Here is an 18601-nt window from a genome sequence, read left to right on the forward strand (position 1 = left end):
TGTGTTTTTCTCATAATCAGATTGAATTGCTTTACAATAACATTATAGCTATCCTTTGTCACAGAGAATGACAATTGTATAGACACTTTGGATGATTTGCTTTCCAACCCTTTGCTTTGTTTGAAAATCTATTAATTAAGCTTGTGGGGTGATTTTGGGCATCATTGCCCTTATGGTAAAGCACAGCTAATAAATGCTTCCAGATCTGGTTTCCTTTGTATTAAAGTACATATCTCTTCTGATGACTCAAGCTGCTTTGTGGATTTAGGGCCAGATGTGTTGATGTATTTATGTATCTAAAGTTACAGAGAGGTAGCAGCTAGTGCAATTTTCAAAACTGTCTAGAGCAGTGCTGCTTAACCCTTTTAGACTCAAGGCCTTCCTCAGAAAAAGCCAGCTCTTGGTTTTCACTTGTTTTTGGCCATGGGAAAATAATAGAGAAATTTTCCGTTGCAAAGAAGGCAGAAAGACAACAGTAGGTCACTAGAGTCCCACTTGAACTCTCTGGGTTTATCTCTTGTTTGCAAGCCTAACAGTGCCAATGCTGTGCGGCGTCCGTAAAAGGCTCTTGCAGCACCCCGGCTAGACAAAGTCCTGGCTGGGATGATGTGGTTAGGGCCGGTCCTACTTGGAGCAGGGGGTTGGACTGGATGTGACCCCCTGGGCTCCCTTCTCACCCTCATTTTCTGTGAATCTGTGGTTGAGAATCACTGGTCTACAGCCAGGTCTACCTGGCAAATGTACCATGCCCAGGAGTGGTGCCCTCAGATATGCTATGGTGCTCCATGTACATTGTTCACATGCAGACAATGCAGTCACCCCCAAAACACTTCACCTTCTTGATTTTCCAAGTATAAACTTTTCTCTTTCTGTGCACATCCATGATCACCACAGAGGCCTTGGGACTGTCTGAAGCTGTGATGAGGAGGTCGCCCTCAGACACGTACTGGATTTGGGAAATGGCTTCCTCGTGTACATCTGGGATTGCATGATAACGCAGGAGCTTACGGTGCTCTTTAATGTCCTGGTAGAAAACAATGGACTTAAATGTCACGAGGCAGATTCGCGTGCCAAGAGCTGCCTCACGCATTGTAACGCAAGTGGGAGATGCATGCACGCCGAGAGGGGAAAGGTGTACGTGGGGGGCAGGCTATCGAAGAGGATCGGGTTGTAGTAGCAAAGTTGGGCAAGCCTAGGCTGCTACCTCAGCTCAGTACTATACGTGGTGGGGCAGGGAAGTGAACACAGGGCTCGGGCTAGCATGCTAGACCCTGGACCATCTTAACAAGCACTAGCAAAACCTGATTTTCCCAGCTGAGGTGGTCCCCCAGGTCCTGTTTTCCGTGGCGTGCTGAGCTAAGCTGGGCAAAGGGAAGAGTTTGGGCAGTTTCCAGTTGGATGCTTATCTCAGCAACGGGGCCTTGTCCTTCCTCACCGGCATGAAGATTCGCTGTGGTCCAGACCCATCCCTGAAGGGCTTCTCAAACATGCCTGCGCGAGGACGCAGCAGCCAGAGCAAGTTCACACCACCCTGGTCATCTCCCCAGAGCAGCAAGGAGCGACTGCCTAAGGACTGAGAGGGGAACAATGTGCAGAGGCAGAGGAGAGGGTTGTGGCAAACCCGGCGGAGCTGATATTTGCTCCCCCTCCTATCTTTGCATGCGCTGAATTTAAAGACGGCTTTTAACACGCTGCTGAAAACACGGGGGTGTCCCAAAGCCGGGAAGCAATCCACAGCCCAAGGGGCTCTGTGCATCCGTCTCAACCTTTGCTTCATCCCACTCAAACACCTCGAAATGAAATCATCGGTGTAAAATGCAGGGATCTCTGCTTCCTGTATGCAGTGTTGTCATGCGGGGGAGTTTCTGCTGAGAAGGGGATAGGGTTTTCTCTTTCCCCTGATACATCAGGTATCCACCTCTACTAGAAGCAGGGTGTTGAATGTGATGGCAAATGCTTTGATCTGTTCTAGCAAATACTAGATCCCTAAGTAGATAATAGGTAATAACTAGGAAAATCTTCCTAAATAAATCCTGGTTTCCAATCTGAGAGCATATTCATTGCTCCTTTATATAATAATTAACTTCTGCTTTTGCCCTGAATCTTGGCTGGATTCTTAGCCACTGAAAGGAGGCATCACAAAGATGGATTGCTAACCCAGCCAGCATGCGGCTTACCGACAGGGTATTGATCCTGAAATAGAAGACAATCCTGTATTGTGATGTTACGGCATGGCCCAAAGATCATAAAACACTCCTGTGGGTTGAGTATAAACAATTAAGCTACGCAGATGCATGTATCTTGGAAAAGAAAATGCGGTGGCACCATACCTTGGCATTATACCAGTAGTACAGACAAGTCGGGATATTGTTCAGAGCTGAAGGGCACAAAAACAATGCAATATGTTAAGTTTATTCACAATTTCAAGTTCTATCTGACTTCCTTAGTACCCAGTTTCCATGTGGGAAAGATGTCCCATTCCCTTCGTGCACCCCGGTAGGGATCCAGCCCTCCCACTTGTAGGCTGTGGGTTTGGCTTCACCCCCAGACCCCGATCTGCTGCACCCTTCCCCGCTCCTCAGGGCTTTTGCTGCTTGCCTCCTGCCACTTTTGCATAACTCCATGAAGCGGAAAGAGAAAAGATCAGTGGGAACCCCAGAGACTGCAAAAGAGCATAAGACCTGGCACTTTCCAAACTGCCTGATCACTTCTGTGCTAGCCCCAAATAACCCTTTGCTTTTATCCCCACAACACAACACTGGACATCATAATTAGGTCCAACCTTGACAATTCAAGTTGAGAAACGTTAACTAAGGCCCTGCTATTAGTAAGCCTCTAATGCCTACCAAATAAATGAATGTCCTCAAACAGGTTTGCTGTGGACGCCTCAAAAAAGTGAATATCCCTGCTGGTGGTGGCGACTGCAATTCTGTGGACATTCGCCATGTATACAGCATCTGTCACTAAGGACTTAAATCTTCTTTTATCTGTCGGAAAGCCCCTGGACTCTGTTGCAATCTGTTCAAAAAAGGGGAAAAAAGCAGCTCATGAGAACTTAAAAAAGAAAATAGGCATCTCTCGTCATCAGAGACACACTGGTGCCACCTTCTGCATGAAACAGCCACAATCCCCGATTCGACCAGGAGCTGTGAACTTCTAACTTTCACTCAGCATTTTGCCGAACGATTTCCATGGGACCGTACGGTGTCAGGTGTGTATTATTCAGGGGGCTCAGATGTCCTGATGGGCAGAAAGTTGCTCGTCAGGGAAGCCGGCGCTGGGACAGCCTACCAGAAAGACGGCTGAAGGTCTGGGGCATGCTCATGCCGATGGCACTGAGAGAAAACTGAATTTCTCCGGTGGAAAACACAGATGGAAAATTCCTGATTAGCTCTAAAAGGCAATCAGGACTCATAGTTGAGATGACACCTTTTATTAAACCAACAAGATTTTTGCAAAAAAAAAAAAAAAAAAAATCTTTAATTGCAAGTTTTTGGGCACAAACACCCTTCATCAGGCATTGGAGGAAAGACTGTATACGTTCTCCTGGGATTTTGACTGCTGGGAGCCTAAACTCTTCTGGAGCCAGCAATTTATTGAGTGCTGCTGAATTTCTCCCAAATATTTGTTGCCATGGAATTAACCCCAATGTGAATACAAGCCTCTTTACCTCAAAAGTTTTGCGAATATGCAGACCGCTGTCCCAAGTCGTAAGAAGTCCTCCTCTGCTGACAGTCACAAACCACAGAGACGGCGGTGATGAAATGGCCAGTACCCTGGTGGTTGGCTCCTGCTGGAAAATCAAATTAAAACATTGCATTTAAACCATAGAACAAAATAAATCAGAACTCGCTCGCTCTCTGTTTCCCATGGTGTACTTGTCTGTCATTCAGCCTTCAGGAAAAAACCAAAGGCAGATTATGACCCAGGAACCTTTAAATTAGAGAGGAAATGCTTAACCAAGGTGACCTTGCAATGGATGATTATGACTGTCTATGTTCACCCGACAAAGGGACCTCTCTTGAGATACAAGTGCCCAGACAAGCATTTTACTGCCATTACAATGGCATCATTCACTTTTTACTAGCATTTTCATAGACAACCCTTCCCATGGACTTCAGTGGGCATTTTGCCTGAGTAAGAACTGCCAAAATGAGCGAGGATTTATAGATGCTCCATTATAACGGAGACATTTCTAAAAATGCTATCACTGGGTCCACATGCAGTGCTCAGGCTTGAAACCTTCCCTTTATATTTTCTTATAACAAGTACCAGGAATCTCCAGACGGTCTCAGCATTTCAGTTTTCAAATAAGAGAATAGAGAATTGCTTCTTAAACTTTTCTAGATCTATAAAGCAAGAAGACATTGTCCTGAAGGGAATCCTGGCTGTGCATGAAACATTGCTAGCGTGCTTCTTCCTGGGCCATATCAGGCTGAGGGGACAGAGTGAAGCTCACATTTTTTAATGCATTTTCCTGACACGCTGGTGAAGGAAGAAGGCTGTCAAAGCAATGAGTGCAATATCACGGAGCCACTCGCAACACCTGCAAACGGTGATGCCAGGCACTGGCACGTCACAGACCTTAGCTACTCCATCCGTTCTCCCAGCACGCTCCTGGCTGCCTACCTTGTTCTGCACGCAGTGTCGGACGAGGGGCTGCGTCTCCTGGAAAATCTCCTTTTTGGCTCTCCTTGCGGAGTGCCGCTCTTTGTAATACAGCAGCATGTATGCGCAGAACTTGCTCCAGTCAATCAGACCCTCGCATGCGGCGTCGACCTGAAATATCACAGCGGCAAACAAGGAGAAGGATAAAATACGTGTGACTTCACAGGTTGCATGTCTGAGCTCCCTCTTCTTTGGGAATATCATGTTTTGCTATGCTTATTTACGTTGCAGCCGTGTCTCAGATGAGACTGGGGTTCGTTTGTGCTCAGCACTGCACAGCACATAATGGACAGATAGATACTCTTGCAATCAGGACAAAAGGCTGATTTTCTCCATTGCCCTCACTCGTGATATAAAATGTGATATAAAATCAGAGCGCTTTTACGTGCTCAGGTACGCATTTTAACTCCACTAGATACAAAACCTTGGAGAATCGGTTAATTAATGCTGAAGCTGCAGGTAGCAAGTGAAAGGATGGGATGCAGGACTGGTGTCACCAGATAAGAAGCGAGGGGAGCAGGAGAGAGACAGCTGGGGAGCAGATTAGCAGAGCAGCAAACTGGGGTGGAGCCAGCGTGCTCGACATCCCCACCCTGAAATACTCACCTTGTTGAAAAGCAGCTGCAATTGCTTGTTCCAGGACTCAGAGCCGATCAGCTCGGAAAAGGCCGTCTGAAACTCCTGCAGCGTCAGGCTTCCCGGTGGCTTTTCTTTCCGTTTTCCAGGGGGCTTCAGCCACTGGCCTTTATTTTCCGCTTTCCTGCCTGCTCCTTCCCTTGCAGGTGGAGGATTAGCAAACACCTCTCTCAGGTGCAGCAAGTGACCCAGCTCCAGCTCTTCTTCCAGACAAGGGTTTTGATTCTGATCAAAGCTGGTAGAAAAAAAACAAACAACCAAAAACCAAATGATCGTGATGGATCTTGATGTTGAGTGTGTGAGTCCAGCTATTACTAAGGACTTGAGTGGGTCATTCAGACCTTTTCTTAAAGCACACATTTAGATGCCCAGCTCAAGACACCGGGCTCCTTGCACGCCCATCTCCCATTGAAGCTAGACCCCCTGTGCCTCAAATGGGACAGCGGGAAGCACTAGAAAACCTCCACATTCACCCATCTGTGAATAGCTACAGCTCTCTGACTCTCCGTGTTCATGAATGACTACCGTGTGGCAGGGAGGACAGCACACGTATTAATTATTCCTTTAGTTGCAATAAATTCAGAAGTGGAACGAGGGAAAGCAGAAAACAAAGATGAAGCAAGTAGACCAGGGGTGGGCAAAATGTGGCCCGGGGGCCGGATGCAGCCTGCCAGGCCATTCTATCCAGCCCCTAAAAATTTAGAAAATTAATATTTATCTGCCCTGGGCTGCCTGTCATGCAGCCCTCGATGGCTTGTCAAAACTCAGTAAGCGGCCCTCCGCCTGAAATGGTTCCCCACCACTGAAGTAGACCAAGCTGCTTTGCCATGTCCATTGTTTGATAAGGAAGGATTGCTGGTTGTGGCTTCTCTTCTACCTTGGACAACACACAACACCAGCAGGGGCTCCCTATGCCTGAAGAAGGGCGCTTGTGCCCGAAAGCTTGCAAAGAACATCTTTTCCCCCAACTATTTAGTTGGTCTAATAAAAGATATGGCATCTACCCAAGACATCATGAAGATATCCCTCCCCTCCTTCTCTAGCTTTTGTCTTCCTAATTTTCAGCTATTTATTTTTTCACAGACTGCCTCTCTTCTACCTTAACTACAGCAGTCCCCTTTGCTTACCTTTGGCATTATTTTCCCCTCATTCCTCCCTTCTCTACCCCTGGTTTTCCCAATTTCCACCTATTTAAATTTTCACTGGCCTCCTGTCATATTTTTAGCTTCTTTCATTCCTTGGAGATCTCAGATCAGCAGAGACTCCCTACGCCTGAAGAAGGGTGTTTGTGCCCAAAAGCTTGCAAAGAACTTTTTTTCAACGACCCCACTGGTCTAAGAAAAGATACCACATCTACCCAGGGAACCTTGCCTGCCTCTGATAAGGAAATGCATTTTGACCCCTGCATACATTTCCTATCCCTGTTTCCCTTTCATGTTTCTCAAAGTGCCAAAGACGCTTTTCCCAAACCCCACCTCACCCATGGGACTTCATATTTTTTCTCCCAGCTGAAGGAGAGTGACCAGGATGTATCTGTGGTCCTTGCAAATCAGGGAGCTAGGATTTTTATGTAGGAATGTCCTTCCTATCCCTAGTGTTGCTTCCACAGCATTCCCATGTTGAAATAAAAGAGACTACAGTTCGGCTACCAACACAGGGCCAAATCTTAGAATCATTGAATCATAGAAAATAAGGGTTGAAGGGACCTCAGGAGATCACAGCTAGTCCAACCCCCTGCTCCAAGCAGGACCAGCCCCAACTCCATCATCCCAGCCAAGGCTTTGTCTAACTCAGGCCTTAAAAACCTCCAGGGATGGAGATCCCACCACTACTCCGGGGAGCCTGTTCCAGTGTTTTACCACCCTCCAGGTGAGAAAATTCCTCCTCGTAATCAGCACAGTTCCACTGACTTACCCCAGCCGTGAATCTGACTCTCTGAGTTTCCACCTAGTAGCAGATTGTTCTACCCATGCCTTTTTTTCTGAAGTATGCAACTCCAAAACTAAGCTCCTAAAAATCCTGCACTGTAAACGGCACTGTAGTAATACATCCTCTTTGCTAAGTGTGCAAGAGAGAAAAATACCCAACTTCAGTAGCTGAGTGGATTGCAAGAAATAACAACTCCAACGCCTATTATTTCCATGTTTACAGGGGAGACATCAACTAATAAACAATATTTTTTCATGTTAAAGATGTTGCTGTTTTGGCAGGCAATAGGTTAAATCCTTTTATATAGAAAAGATTTGAACAAGTACAACAGATCTTCATGTACTGGTTATTTTATTACTGTCTTTTCACAGAAAAAGCATACAAAATGCTGAACAGCCATGGGAATAGAGGTATTCTAACAACTACATACTAACATACGTGATAGTAGAGTCATACTAACAAGAAGTAACTATAGCGCATCAGAAAATGGTTGGTGGTGTAGATGATGAGTACAGAGAACAATGTTCACTTTGGCTTGGTAATGGGTGAGGATGTGGCCCAAGTGCTCTGCAAATTCAGCTGACAACTGTTGACCTGCATGGCTAAAAACCCTAGAAGTCAATTTGAAAACCAATGATGTATAAACATGTCTTAATAAATAGGTGACTATCAGCCAGAGACTTACCGTGTTATGCTTGCGGGTACTTCTTGCATGTACACACCTGAGGAAGACTTCTGTTTGTGCTTGTCCATCGCTGCCATTTCAGCTACCTTGTTCCCTTTTCGGAAAGTACGATGGTTTTTCATGGCCTTTTGCCAGTGTGACAAGCCAAATTAGCGTGTACCACCGAGAGCCCCCTCTTGTGAATTCACTAGTTCCTTCTTGCCAAGAAGTCAAGAGCTAATTTTTTTTCATCTGGAGCACTGCGGGAGCCCTTGTCTGAGGTCTCCCAGAGAACTTACTTGTGACCAAATATTAATATTTTCAAGAAGCCCCGGCTGACATTCATGAAGCGGACTGGGATACAGTCTGGGTGAATCTCATGCTGCTCATCAGTGCAGGCTACACCAATATCTCAATTACTAATCCACAATATGGCATATAATCGAAGCAGATGAGTTAACGCACTCTCAGACAGCAGTGCCGACGAGCCCTTCCCACCTCGATCCTCCGACAGGTGAATATGTTACAGGAAGACAGAGGGGTCATTCAGAAAGGTATAGATCAGTGGCTACTAGCCGGGGCTGATGTGACAAGATCCACTCTCTTGAAAAGTTTAGCAGCAGTAGGAGGACTGTTTTCAGTGTGAAAGAATTTCACTTGGAGATGGGTCAGCTTTTGGTCAATTTATGATTAACTTGGTGATTAGCAGCGGTACCGATGAAGAGATGCTGTGATCGTTAGTGACACTGAAAATGATGCGTGTCTTTCAGCTCTCTTTGCACGATGATCCTAACTAATACTCCAGTATTTTAATGACTGGAAGGGGCTCTGCTGGGGGAACAACAACCAGCCCCGGCTGCATCTCAGACCCCGATCGAGGGTTGTGGGTTGTGCAGAACGCGCAGGAGAGACGTGAATGGCGAACGGGCCTCCCTCCTCCGACCCCTCTCAGAACCAGAGACTGCCACAAATTGCATCATGCTCGTTAATAAGGGGGAGGGATGAATTTTTGTTCTCCTGTTTCCATTAATAAGTGATGTAGTGTCTGCCAACATTACTCATTGTCCTAGCTACAGAGATACTGGTGTTCCCCTTCACTTCCCACTGGGTGGTTTCAGCACGATGTCTCCGCGAAGCCTCCTGTCACGTGTAAAGCGAGAATACCGAGGAGTCAACGGCCCGTCCTCCTGGACCGCTTGAGAGAAGATCAAACTCAGAGAACATGCTGCACTACCGTATCACCACATCTCTCCTTGTCTGGGATTCAGCCCTGTGAGTAGCCGTTCCTTGCAACAAATCAATGGGAGAGAAGCAGTGAGATCGATAAATGGTCCTTTGTATCTGGACCAGAAAAGGAACGTCAACTGTCTTAACAGAAACGAGGAGAGTAGCCCCGTTTCCCTGCTGTACGCTTTCCTTGTTGAACCTCCGGTGTCCAGCAGCTTCCTTTCAGTCCAGGACAATAGGCAGGACCCCAAATCCCCCAATTCAGTGTTCCCCAAGTGCAGACCGACCTCTCAGTTATTCATTAGTCTCAGATGTCATTAAAAAAAATCAAAGTGTCTGGCTGTTGTTATAGTGACAAAGGAAACTGGAATGTGATGGGCACATTGATGCCTGCCTGAGTCTGCAGAGAGCCTGAAACAATCTTGCTGAGGGGTGGGCTACCCCATTCATCTTAGTGTTGAGATACCAGGTGTGGATTAGGGACAGCGTTGCCTGTTTTACTTCTGAAGGGAACAGTTCTTGCTTAATCTTAAGTAAAGAACTTCCTGCATCTTTCAGAGGTAGAAGCAGATTAGGTTAGGTCGGCTGTAGCAAGAATATTTTCTTGTCACTGGTTTGGGAGGAAAGTAGAAGTCAGACCTCTATGCCTTTGGCCTAGGCTCCCTAACACTGAAGAATATAGTCTAGAGCAGGGGTTCCCAAACTGTGGTTGACGTACCCTGGGGATTCGCAAGAGAAATTGTGTAACGGCGGATTTAATTTTCATAATAATTGGCATTAAAGGGGTTAAAATACAAAACGTATGCTGATAGGAGTATGCAGGCAGCTGGTGAACTTGGAAGGGGGGACACGATCAGGAAAAGTTTGGGGATCTCTGATCTAGAGTAACCCCCATGTACTTCTCAAGTCTAACCAGCAGATGGTAGGCTAAGAGAAGAGATCAAGAGCAGCACAGGGGACAATATTCAGTAGAGACTGGACAAGGGCCAACTGTACCAAACAAGCTTGTTTCACATCCTGAAACTCTGTGCAAGCAGAGGGATTCATTACAGATGTTCTGGGAAAGGGGAAAAAAAAGTCTCACGTGTCCTTTCTTGGAAATATCGTTGTGCAATGTCCTCTTCTAACAAAGCATACCACACAAACACGATTTTGTTTTCAGAAAGGAAAAATAAGTACAAGAAACTGCACTTTCCCTCCCCAGCCCCTCCGCTGAGAACACACGTAGCTACGAGAGCATAAAACCGTCCTCTGTCTGCCTGGCCTTTCCCATGTGATCCGAGGCCCCCACGACTTCCTGTTCGTACCCCCCTGGACTTGTTCCACTTCTTTCATTTCTGTGCCCACTTTCATTGCTGCAGCATCCCATCAGTGAATACAGCTCATTCAGGAGCATTCATTTAGAGCTCCTATTAATTTTTGGCCCTCAGATGAGAAGAGGGACAGGTTTTAAGCCTGACATCAGCTTAGACCACGTCTAACATCACGCTGATCTGTAACAATGGGTCTTCGTCACGTTCTCTAAACCCATCCAGGGTGTGATGCCTTAGATCTGATCCCATTCATGTGCTCCAAGATGTTTTCTGTGCATTTAGTTGGCGAGAGCAATTTTAGGCACCAAGTTTTGAGCCTGTGAACCTAGAAAGGAGAGAGCAGGATGCATTTTCTATTCATTAGTAGCTACCTGCTAGGAAAGTTGAGCCAATCAGCGGGAACTAGCATTTGCATTCTTCAGACACGGGAAGATTTCTTCCAAACAAAGCACTGACATTGCCCGGCACCCGCTAATGCTGCTAAATTAAACATTGGTGTCTGGCAAGTAGCAACCTCTCTTTCACTCAAGCAGGCCCTTTTGCAACACAAGGTTTTCAGAAGCAACACGCTGTGTCTGGACGACTGCTAGCAAACGATTTGAATCAAAGCTGAGATTTTCCACCAAGGAAAGATTTTTCTCTCTGCATCGCACCCTTTGTTTTTAAACATGCCTGTCAATGAAACATTTGGAAATAACAGGGCCTCTAGGGACAATTGCTTTAAGCAACCCTTGTTGTGCCAGTAATGTCCCGTTACATGGGCTGCATTAATTGGGGGGATTTTGTTAGAAAGGTTTTTGCTCCTACCTTTGCAAAACACACACAACTCAGAGGATCTTTCCACAAGGCAAACATCAACGAGCAGGCTCATCCTCCAAAATGCTCTTCGCCAGCAGCAGTGGCTGTAACCCCGAACGGTGGGGGAGCTTGAAACAAAGAAGTCGGTGGTTCAGCTGGTCTCCTATGATACCAGGGAGGATGTTTGTGCCAAGCGGCCGGGAATGAATCAGGGCTCGTCAGCCTGGCTGAGCTTGTGCCTCCGTTAGATTTGCACCACAAAGACCTGGTTAGGAGCTCAACAGGACTAACGCCGTCTCCTCACATACGTCTGCGCTGCAGACTGCGACGTGGTGCAGAGCCGGCTAATTTGACGTGAACTAGGCTGGGTACCAGAAGGGTCTAACTGAGCTCAGCGTGGACTCATTGACCCTGCTTTTCACTGGGACAAATGAACTCACGTAGAGCTCCAACCTGCCACGGCTCGGCTACTTCCGGCACCCGAGGTAGTTGGGTTAAAATGACTATTTTCTCACATACAACACAGCCCAGAATAAAATACACGTTTTGCTTTGGAAGGAGGAATAAGTAAAAAAGGAGCTTTCCTTGCAGCAAGTAGCTGAGTAGCAGCCGCGAAGGAGCTGAGCCTACGCACTGCTCTGTTTCCTACACGGTCCAATACTTCCACTTTTGCATGGAACTGGAAGAAACAGCTCTTACCGTATTTGCCATATACAATGCACACTAAAATGTCCAGCAGCCTTTGTAGGGCGGGAAGTGCATGCTGTATTCAGGAAAATATGGTAGCCTTGATACCTCAATACCATAACTCACAGGGTAGATATCACCATTGGTTCCTTTTATTCTTTTCTATCACTATTTCTGTGCACATTTTGTCTCTTTTTTTAAATCCTAGATTGTATGCCCCGTGTTTGTGTAGTGCCTATCACTATATGGTCCCTGGTTGGGGTTCCTTGTATTTTACCAGAACATAAATACCTCCAATTTTGCAGGCTCCTGGTCACCTTTGTTTGATTCTGGTCTCTGTTCCTGGTTATTAGTGGTTCCTTATATGAACTATGATGGCAGGGAAAGGCAGCAGGAATCTGAAATGGCTTTTTCTTCCAATGCACAAGGAATAAAGAAAAACATACTGAGAAGCAAACTAATTGAAGCTGCTGTTTTTTATCATCTGGCACAGGGGGGGCCTTTGGGGTTCACGCTATTGTCTGGACAGTCTTGAAATCCTGCCAGGGGAACGCGTCCAGCTTTTAGAGAATCGTGCCTCTGTTACCATTACAAACGAGACACTAATCAAGTGAAAAGGGACGAACAAAAGTTCTCTCGGGGTTCATGTGGATTTACTTATATGACAGAAAAGAAAACGAAGGACAGTTCCTGGAAATAAAGAAAAAAGCTTCTTAAATGTTCCCTCTGAGGCTTCTCTTTTGAGCTTGTATAGTTCTTTGTGTGGCCCATATCCGCCGAAAGTACTCATCTATTTCTTTGTACTTAAAAAGTCAATGCCAAGAACACAGTGGAGGTAAGGCAGGATTGTGTACTAAGTCTCAAATTTGCACCAAAGTTTTCCTCTAACATAGGTGTGGCACCTGAAGATACAAGCCCGCCACGCACAGAACTCCTCTTGACGTCGAGGGTCGGGTCTGTCCTCGGCATTATCCCGGGGTATTATGTTACGTGGTGTTTGGGGTTTGGTTTTCTGTACGCTACACCTTCACATCTCTTCCGATTCTTCTGGCAGAGAGGCAGCCAGTTTGTGACTAGGCCGAACCGTTCTACTGTCATCGGGATATCTTTGTTTTCAGCTCCTTTCTTACCAGATAAATTGCATATAAAAACGACTTTGGCTGATCTTTGTTGATGGAGAAAAAGTCACTTTTTCTAAACGTATATCTAAGCAAACATCAGCATCCTGCCGCAGGATTGTCTTCAAACCTCAGCCTAGCAGCTGGTGCAGAACTGCGGTAGCAGGCAGGGTATTTCCATCCTGTGAACGATGCATGTTTAACTTGTGTGGCTACTACCGACTGTGGAGTGAATTTAGCATGATCGAAAACAAGCCTGCCCATTTACTGTGGCTAATAATGCCCTCTTTATTTTATGTTGTCATTTCTCATTTTGCACAAATGCCTCTCAGAAAGAGCAATGTGAAAAGTGGAGAGGCTGTGTGATATTAATGGATATAATGAGCTATTAAGCGCTGGAAGCTAAATGTGAACTCCACTTACTGCAGAGAGTACCCCAAACAGTCATTAGGAGAGCCAAGCCAAGTGCTTCAAGTAAGCAAAGAAAAACCTTGCCAACCTATAATTTTCCATTACTAATAGCCAGGACAAAATGGGGGCAGGATTCCTCTTTGACAACTAATGAGAGCCAGAGCCTGCCAACTACAAGACATTTTGCCAACGAAAGAATTTTTTTTTGCAAAAATCTTGTTGGTCTAATAAAAGATATCGTATCTCTCCTACGAGTCCCGGCTGCTTTTCCAACTACAAGGTCTTCAGTTTAGCTCAAGCCAAGCTATGTAGTGGCCCAAAGCTATGGCCATCTAATGGCTATTTGGTGATAACACCAAAACAACTAACTGGGAGAGAAGCCAGTTTGAACGGGCAGAAAGAAATGCCAGTTTATCCTTCATAAAGACAGTCCCCATTGGGTCAGGACTGAGACACATTAGTTGGCCTGTGGAAGTTTGGTTACCGCCTCTGCTATGTGAACAAATTAAAATTATTTTGTCTATAGAGGAGTTTCTATAACATTACATAATCCTTTCCTGTGGTTTTTTTACATAAAAGCCAGCAGAAGATGCTTTTGCTAATATTTAGCATTCATTTTCTACTGTATTGCATAATGGTCAGCCAAGCACAAACTCATGTGTTTTTAAAACAAAACAAAACCCGAAAGTATCAGTTCCACAAAATTTGCCGAAGGCGAGCCCCATCGTCAGGGGCTTTGCCCTCCTACCACCCCAGTGAAAATCAGGGACTGCCTCTACAGAGGCCAAAGCAACTACCTTGAAGTAAAACTAGTGCAAAGCACGTGGTGAATATGAAGCTAATAATAAAGCAAGGCAGAAAGTGCTACCGTAGTGTCCTGTCCGGCTTACCTCAGGGTTTTCTTCTCTTGGATGAAGCTCAGAGGAGGAGTGTCAACCTTTTGGACTGCCTGAAAAACAAAATCCAAAGGTGCACTCATGGCAGGTTTGCAAACACAACGTTAGAAGAACATGGAGATGCAACTAAGGAGATGAGCACGTGAATGGGTGACCGAGGTTGATCTGGGTGGAAGCTTACAACTCATCAGCTACTGTGGGGTAACTACCCTTGGGCATGCTGTGACCCCGAGGCAAAGCTGGGGCAACCTCCCTGGTGTTTACCTGGGGGTCAGACAAAACACCCGCGAACGATATTAGAGCCAAGCCGTCAACTCTGCTTAACGCCTGGGCTTGGGTGCACGTGCAGATGGAGCGAGCGTGCAGGGCTTGCTTCTCAGGAGTAGTCCTGGGCTCTCTAGGAAGGCAATATAGACATGACATAAACCGAAAGATAAATGTTCTGCCACGCTCTTTCCAGTCACAAACTTGGACAGAAGGAGGCAAGTTAGGAAGGACGGGCAGGAGAGAAAGAGAGAATGACAGAAAGTTGAACCCAACATCAAAAATATAATAGCATCATTTCCTCCCCGTATTCTTCCAAAGAACTATCATCTTCCAAACACAAGTCAATGTTTGGCCAGACACATAATTCTGCAATGAAGAGATATGAAGAAACCCCAGTTTGCTGCAAGTTACGTTTTATCACGCTAGCATTGCCAAGACCATAGCAGGACTTGTCTTTCCACATGCTCTTTGTCTGTGGCAAACATTGCCCCAAAAAGTTAAAGTAAATTTATGAGACTCCTTCTTCAAAGGAACGTGCTATAGGAAATCAAATGAAGCAGAGCAAGTTTGAGGTGGTGTTTTCATTAAAAAATCAAATTAAATTCTCTGTTCCTGCACCCCCCAAAGGCAGCTTTTGAACAACTCCTAAGTGATAAGGACGTTCCCGTAAGCCATCCTACCCAGTTCATGACATGTAAATAAGAATTAACACCGTTCCCGTAGAAAAACAACAGGTTTGAGAAAACATCCATGGACTTGAGCATTGCCAATTCCTTGCTCATGCATTTGACCACACAAGGAAGTCCCAGCAGATAGCAGAGAGATGTTCTTCAAGCACAAGAAATGAGGCAAAAGCAGATGTTGGGCAGCCAGTCACTCACTGGCATCTGACCAAGGAGAGGAACAAAGGAAACGAGCGCTGGATCAGTGTTGACAGGAGGTGCGGAGGGTCAGATCATGGCCATCTGGTGTGAACTGATGCAGCTCTGCCAATTTATATCAGGTAAGCATCTGGACCATAGTATCATGCTTGTTGTCAAGAGCTTTTTGAATGAAAAACATGGGATCATTTCAGGCCCTGAATTACTTTAGTTTATAAAGCAAAAAGAGGATAAAAGCACATTCTCTTCTTTGTGTTGTTTCTCCCAAACTCCTGTTTAGCATCCGACAGAAATTACCCTGGGAACCTCAAAGCAATCCCAAGCGGTGGGAAGCAGAGAGGATTTTATGGGTGGCTGATGATGGGCTGGCAGGTTGCCGATGGAGCGGTGCAGAGGCTGGGTGGTATAATGCAAAACGGGGGAAAAAGAAACAAAATCAACAAACAACCCCCCACATCAATCAGCAAAAAGGACGCTTTTTCTCCCCTGTGCCACAGCCTGTTACAATGGATGTGACCAACGCTACCCGACCTGGAGTCTGAACACAGGACTCATATTTTGCCTTGTGCAACTTTGAATGAATCACATATAGATTAATATAATGGAAGGAAAGGCTTGCCAGTGGTTGGGGCATTAGCTCAGGGCACAGGAGACCAGGGTTCAGCTTCGTGCAGACTCAGGAAAAGAGCTGAGTCTAGATCCGCACAGGCATTTCGATGAGAGACATCTCAGTACCTTGGGGGGTCATAGCCTTTGAGCCTTAATTAAAACTTAGGCAGGATTACTGCACATAAGTCTAAAATTGCTTTATCTGAAGTCGTTGCTCAGCTATCGCCTAAGGACACTTCAGGGTTTGACAATGGAGCTCCCAAGGGCTCTCCAAGCTCTGCTTTTGTGCATGAGAGGCTGCATCTCATAGGCATCGGGGATGGAGTTCATCGTCTCTTGGAGTCCATTTTTGCTGAGCAAAAGCCTGTTGCCAAGAGGAAGATGCAAACCAGGGGCACTGGCACAGAGGACAGATTTTTAGAGCTGGTTTATAAGGCTGTTTCAACAACATCCAAATATGCCAGCCCTGGAAATGGGTAATTGTAACAGCTGCTGGCAGTCCGAGACAGAAAACAGACCTGTTTTTGTAATAGCAGCTCTCTGCATGAAGAATAATGCAGTGGAGCCTGCCCTGTTCCCCAGCAGGTGGGGGGGTTCCCATCCTGTGAGCCGAGGCTTTTAAGTTTGCTTTTCCCCTTTTATCTGTTTAACCTGCTTAAACTGCTGGGTTAGAATAGCGAAGGGGTCTCTTGCTGAGATTTTTTCTTTTCCTTTCTCTCATTCTATCCCAGGGCATTGTGTAAGGAAATGCTGGCTGATTTTTATTCCTCCCTTCCCCCCTTGTATGGTGGATTCAATAGACTTTTGGGCCCCTTACCCCCTTGTATGGAGGATGCAATCGTTTTTTGGGCAAACTCCAGTTTGCTTGGTAGGTCTTTGACCTTAAGGTTGCATGACACATACTGTCACGGGTGCTTCCATTTGCAGGTCTCTGTATCTTTCATATTTGTAATAGATGACCCAGTGCCTGTGCTTTTCTATTAAAGGAACTCAAAACTACTCAGCATTACGTTGCAGGCTGGACAGTTATTGGTGATTCTCACAGTTAGGGATTTGTTACACTATTATCCAGTGCCTGTTGAAGTCAAAGGGAGTCTTTTATATCTGCATTGATGCATGTGCTGGACTAGATCATATCCCTTAGTTATTATAATGCCTGGCAATAAAATGTTAGGGTGCTAAGATGCAGGAGGAGAACAGATTGCTACCAGTACTGAGGATGATCAACGTGTTTGGGCCAGACACACATACCAATAAGTGGGAAGTCTTGAGGCAGATACCAAATTACAGGACAGAGTCAATAGGGTACATTTTTATTGATACTTTTGCTTTGTGTCGCCTATTGCAGACATAGGCAGTATCGATATACTGCCTATGTATCGATAGGCAGTATCAATAGAGAAGTGGTGCTGGCCCCTACCCTGGGGGTCTTTAAGAGGAGGCTGGATGAACACCTTGCTGGGGTCGTTTGACCCCAGTACTCTTTCCTGCCATGGCAGGGGGTTGGACTAGGTGATCTGCTTGGGTCCCTTCCAACCCTAGAAACTATGAAACTATGATATTATTCTCCAGTCATTGTAAGACTAAAATAAACCATCTGGCTTTCAGTTACCTGTCTTTTCAGAAACTCCTCTATCCCCTGCAGTAGATTTGAGAGATCCTTCGAAGCCCATGGAGTGGTCTGCAAACTCGGGAGAAAAGGCATCTTCTCTCCAGTTATAATTCCCAATGAATGAAAACAAGTCTCACTGGAGGTTCATTTGTCTTCTAAGCAATGTGCTTCAGGTTAAAAAAAAAACCTGCCCAGAAAAAAAAAAAATCACCAAAAGGCTGACATTGTAAAAAACAAAACAAAATAAAAGTGAAGGTGAGCAATTCTCAGCTATACGCAGTGAGAGAAAATACTTCAATGTTTTCCATAAGTGCTGCTGTTTTAAATGCTGCTCTTTTCCTTTGTTAAAAGTGTAGGGTTTTTTTAGATCAACACAAGCGCATGCATTAATTTTACAGTTCAAATCCAGTTTCTTTTTCAGCTAATTACATCAGCACAATCCAACGTATTGGTAGCTGGGTGACTTTTGCCATTCTGCCGGATTTTCTCGTGACAAAAGTGGAGCACGTTTCCACCATTCCCCTGTCTTGCACCAAGGTTGTTCTTGAGTTGTATGCACCACAGGTTGGTGAGACTCCTTCGGGTGGGTAAACGGTTGCTCAGACCAAAGAAATTCAGTGTCGTCTCCTATTACAGACTCTCCATCCCTGTTAGACTTTTTTCCAGGTGGTGACTCAGAAATAAGGGATAATCACAGAGAATTTCAGGAAGTATGCAAAGGCCATTTATCAGTAAAGACAAAATAAATAGTAACCTAGAGGTAGGTGTAAACAGTGAGACACACCCTGCTATAATGCTTTCACGTTTGAAAGTAGTTGTGTCTTGTGTAACGATGGCACAGCCTCGGCTCTTTGGAGAGCCGTGAGTCACCGACGTGGGTAAACA

The 18601-nt window shown here is 45.6% G+C and overlaps 1 protein-coding gene across 5 annotated transcripts in view; it reads right to left on the minus strand.

The window, feature by feature from the left end:
- LOC149859086 (cilia- and flagella-associated protein 337-like) overlaps positions 1–18344 on the minus strand; it is a 54037-nt gene extending 35693 nt beyond the window's left edge. For 4 of the 5 annotated variants that reach the window (XR_016444006.1, XR_016444005.1, XR_016444004.1 and 1 more), the window contains exons 1-9: positions 17717–18344; positions 14342–14400; positions 5275–5539; positions 4630–4779; positions 3671–3793; positions 2847–3018; positions 2331–2377; positions 1436–1573; positions 836–1024 (exon numbers count right to left, since the gene is read on the minus strand). Coding sequence is in view for 2 of the 5 variants with exons in the window: in XM_090061669.1 (XP_089917795.1) it covers positions 836–1024; positions 1436–1573; positions 2331–2377; positions 2847–3018; positions 3671–3793; positions 4630–4779; positions 5275–5539; positions 14342–14400; positions 17717–17809 (1236 nt within the window). In the remaining 3 variants the exon portion in view is untranslated. Of the gene's footprint in view, positions 1–835; positions 1025–1435; positions 1574–2330; positions 2378–2846; positions 3019–3670; positions 3794–4629; positions 4780–5274; positions 5540–7918; positions 10261–14341; positions 14401–17716 lie in introns of those variants that run through there. The other variant, XM_090061670.1, reaches the window with a different exon arrangement.
- Between the last annotated feature and the right edge of the window lie 257 nt (positions 18345–18601).

This window comes from Crocodylus siamensis, chromosome 8 (assembly GCF_052110815.1).
Source record: "Crocodylus siamensis isolate JL-2025a chromosome 8, ASM5211081v1, whole genome shotgun sequence".
In the NCBI taxonomy this organism is placed as follows: Eukaryota; Metazoa; Chordata; order Crocodylia; family Crocodylidae; genus Crocodylus; species Crocodylus siamensis.